This window comes from Marmota monax, unplaced genomic scaffold, assembly GCF_021218885.2.
Source record: "Marmota monax isolate L192 unplaced genomic scaffold, Marmota_monax_Labrador192_F-V1.1 WCK01_AAM20220418_F8-fsc00022, whole genome shotgun sequence".
NCBI classification, from domain to species: domain Eukaryota; kingdom Metazoa; phylum Chordata; class Mammalia; order Rodentia; family Sciuridae; genus Marmota; species Marmota monax.
Genome location: NW_026695215.1, coordinates 17,041,601 through 17,045,165, shown reverse-complemented (window position 1 = coordinate 17,045,165; position 3,565 = coordinate 17,041,601). Strand labels below are relative to the sequence as shown.

The following is a 3,565-nucleotide window of genomic DNA, read 5'->3' as shown; positions in this document are numbered from 1 at the left end:
AGTAGGAGGACAATAATGAAAGCACCTAGTAGAACTGTGTAAAAAGCAAAATACCCACTTACACGGGTGCAAAAATGGAACAAGTCCTAACTACAGTAGCTCCTTGTGAAAGAATGGGATAAAGTCTCTCTGATGAAACAACAAGCAATGACACAGAAACAAATAATCTCTAAGAAAACAAAGCAACATCCCCAGCCAAAAAATGCCTGCCACCCTGGTTGCTCTTAACCTTTGTTTAGATTCCTCTGAAAAAGGACAAACTCCCCCCCTCAAGACTTCCTATTTTAACTGCTGCTGAACTAAGACGCAAAGTAAATAATTTAAGTCCGTGTTAAAAGAAAAAACAAAAAATTTATTTGGGAATTGACAAGGCACGCGCGCGCACACACACACATACACGCACGCGCACACACACACACACGCACGCGCACACACACACACAAATACAATAAAAGTGCTCTAGTTCTCTCTAGAAAATTTGGTCCCCCAAATAACACACTACACAACAACCAGGTCTAGGGGTTTTAGGCCAATCGGCCGGGGCCACAGCCCGCCTGGGCCGGCCACTGCTGGGTTTCACATTTCTCCATCCCTAAGTGGGAGAAGCAAGACGTCTGAAAAACAAAAATCAGAGAGGGGAGAGCCACCCCTGCAGCGTGCGCAGGGCAGGCAGTGATCTCCGGCGTCCGGGGCTTGTATCCGAAAATTCTGGGAAATTTTTAAATTTTTTGCCCCAAGTAGGGAGATAAGGAAACTTCCCCGATTCACAGGATTCACAGAGGAACCATCTTTTACTGGTTATTTTCTCCTACCTCTTTGAACACAGCTTTCTGAAGGCCCGACGGGAATTCTACTGCAAATCTCCCAGTGGAGAAGATGAGGAACACTAAAGCTTTTGATGTTGATGTTTGGTTTTAGCAAGCTCCAAGGCCATAATACTTCACCGGTTTTTCGGCGAATGTCTTTTTTTTCTCTCTCTCTCAAAAAATATTTTTCAATGTTATCTAAAGAAGCCCCACCGATCTCTTTAGCAAGACACTAGCCAGCCGTCCGGCCTGGAGATGCCAGATGCCCGAAGCGCCGGGATGGAGAGCAGAGCAAACGCAGCCACATTCCACGCGGGGATGTGGTGCAAACACTAAAGCAGGCCGTGGAGCGAGGCTGCCCCGATTCCCCGCTTGGGCCCAACCCCCGCCCCGCCCAGTGGCCCGGCTGCACGCGGCTTCTGTACAACTCCAAGAGGGTTTGCGGAGCAATCAAACACATTCGTCCCTTTCTCCGGTGGCGTGGGTCCTGTTACCGGTCCAGCCCAGCGCTTCTAACCAAGAATTGAACAGCAATCGCGCAGGGAATGCCCACTGAAAGCCCACCGACCTGTAAGAGAGGGCCAAGAGGTCTGCGCCGCCGACGCGGTTGCAACCCGGCCCTAGGCGTTCGCTCTCCGTGTTGAATTTTGGCATGGAGTGTCCGGCCCAGACGGTGGGGCTCCAGGAGACAAGGCCTACATGTAGAAAGCACGCGGAGAGGCGACCTCAGGCCTGGGGAGCACAAGAACATAGAGGGCGGGGAGGGGAGCGCAGGAAGAGAAGCTGAGGGGACAAAGAGGAGCGAGAGGAGCTGAGGGAAGCGAAGAGACCCAGAAGGGTCGTGGGCGCTCTGGCTCAAGGGTCGGCCTCGGAGGGTGCGCGGTCCGACAGGCTACTGTAGCTATGACTAGGGCCGGCGTCGGGCGTCCTGGCATCTTCACATCGGTCCGCGCCGGCGTGCGGTGACTCTCAAAGATCCAGGCGCGAATGCAGCGCGCCAGTTTTGCTGTCGTGGTCCCAGTAAGAGCAATGCATCATGGCGAGCTCGGGCTGCCGGGCGCAGGCGAACTGCAGGCCGGGCGCACTAGTGGGCGCGGGTGCCGGGGGCGCGGCAGTGGCCGGGCTGGCGGGGCTGAGCTGGCCCGGGGGTGGCGCGGCAGCCCCGTGGTGCGGCGGGGCTGGCGGGGGTGCGGCGGCTGCATGCAGATGATGTGCGTGCGGGTGCGGATGGGGGTGCGGCGGCGGCGGGGGCGCGGCCGGTGGACCTCCCAGGCCGTTGTAGGAGTTCACTACGCCGGGCGGCAGCGCCATGCTCTGCACACGTGAGTACGGCCCGTAGGAGGCTGCCGGGCCAGCTAGCCCCTTGACGACAGCGGCCGCGCCGGGACTGCCCGGGCCCGCTGCCGCCGCCGCCGCTGCCGCCGCCGCCGCTGCCGCCGCCATCTGGCAGGAGGCGTAGGGCATGGGTGAAGGCGGCTGTGGTAGCGGCCACGAGTTGTTGAGGAAACCGGACTGCAGGTACTTTGGGGGCGCCAGGTAGCCATAACCGTCGGCCCCTGCGCCCGCCACGCCGCAGCCACCAGCGGCGCCTCCGGCTCCGAAGAGCCCCTTGCCGGGCTGGAAGTGCGCCGGCGGCGGCCGGAAGGGCCGCTTCATGCGGCGGCGGCGCCGGTAGTTGCCCTTCTCGAACATGTCCTCGCAGGCCGGGTCCAGCGTCCAGTAGTTGCCCTTGCGCTCGCCGCCGCCCTCGCGCGGCACCTTGATGAAGCACTCGTTGAGGCTGAGGTTGTGGCGGATGCTATTCTGCCAGCCCTTCTTGTTCTTCTCGTAGAAGGGGAACTTGGCGATGATGTACTGGTAGATGCCAGACAGCGTGAGCCTCTTCTCGGCGCTCTCCCGGATCGCCATGGCGATGAGCGCCACGTACGAATACGGGGGCTTCTGCGCCGGGTCGGGCTTCTCGGGGGTTGTCCCGCCGCCACCCCCGCCGCCCTTGCCCGGGCTTGGCGGCGGCGCCTCCGGCTCCTTGACTGTGCGGCCGGTCTCCGGGGCCAGCAGGGTCCCCGCAGCGTTCTCGGGCTCGGGGTAGCTGGCCATCATGACAAAGCTGGAGCGCCGCGGCCCGGTCGCCACTGCTCTCCCCTCTCGACGCTGGCTCCGCGGAATCGGGGCGCACGAGTCTGCTCGCGGCCGAATCTCAAACTTCTGGAGGCTGAGGATGCCGCCCGCGTTCGCTCGCTGGAGGCCTCTGGCTGCTCTCGCTCTTCTTTCTCTTCCCCCAGGGAGCGGCCGGCGGGAGTGGAACTCAGCCTCTGGCCATGGGGAATCTGCCCAACAGAGGGGCTCCGGCCTCGCCGCCCCTCCCCGCCCAGGCCAGTCCCCGCCTCGGTGGTTTTTCTTTTCTGCGCTTTCCCCTCCCCCCTCCCCCCACCGGTTTCCCGAGGCACGACCCGCGTCTCTGGCGGAGCTGCCTCCTGGAGTCCCTAGAGCGCCAAGGAGCTTCGCTCTGTTCTGATTCGTATGGGCTCCGCCGAGTTCCGCTTGCGTCAGGCGCCTTCGCCCCTATAGCGGGGCAGCCAGCCGCGCACGGGCGAGTTCATCTCCAAGTCACTTTTTGTAAACGCCCCGCACAGCCGGGACCGGCCTGCCCCCGCTCCTCTAGCCGCGGGGGCCCAGCGGACAGCTCTCGCACACTCGCACAAGCCCTTGAAAACTACCCGCGCCTGCTCTGCGGACGGGGCCGGGAGATATCGAGGGCC

General features: G+C 61.5%; 1 protein-coding gene across 1 annotated transcript; it reads right to left on the bottom strand.

Annotated features, from left to right (window-relative positions):
• Positions 1–401: 401 nt before the first annotated feature.
• Positions 402–3,161, bottom strand: Foxl2 (forkhead box L2). The gene has a single exon (XM_046431916.2). It carries the CDS (start codon positions 2,904–2,906, stop codon positions 1,776–1,778), a length of 1,131 nt encoding a protein of 376 aa, XP_046287872.1. The 5' UTR covers positions 2,907–3,161; the 3' UTR covers positions 402–1,775.
• Between the last annotated feature and the right edge of the window lie 404 nt (positions 3,162–3,565).

Excerpts from the sequence above, each read along its gene's own strand:
- Foxl2 (XM_046431916.2), bottom strand. The coding sequence starts at position 2,906 with ATGATGGCCAGCTACCCCGAGCCCGAGAACGCTGCGGGGACCCTGCTG.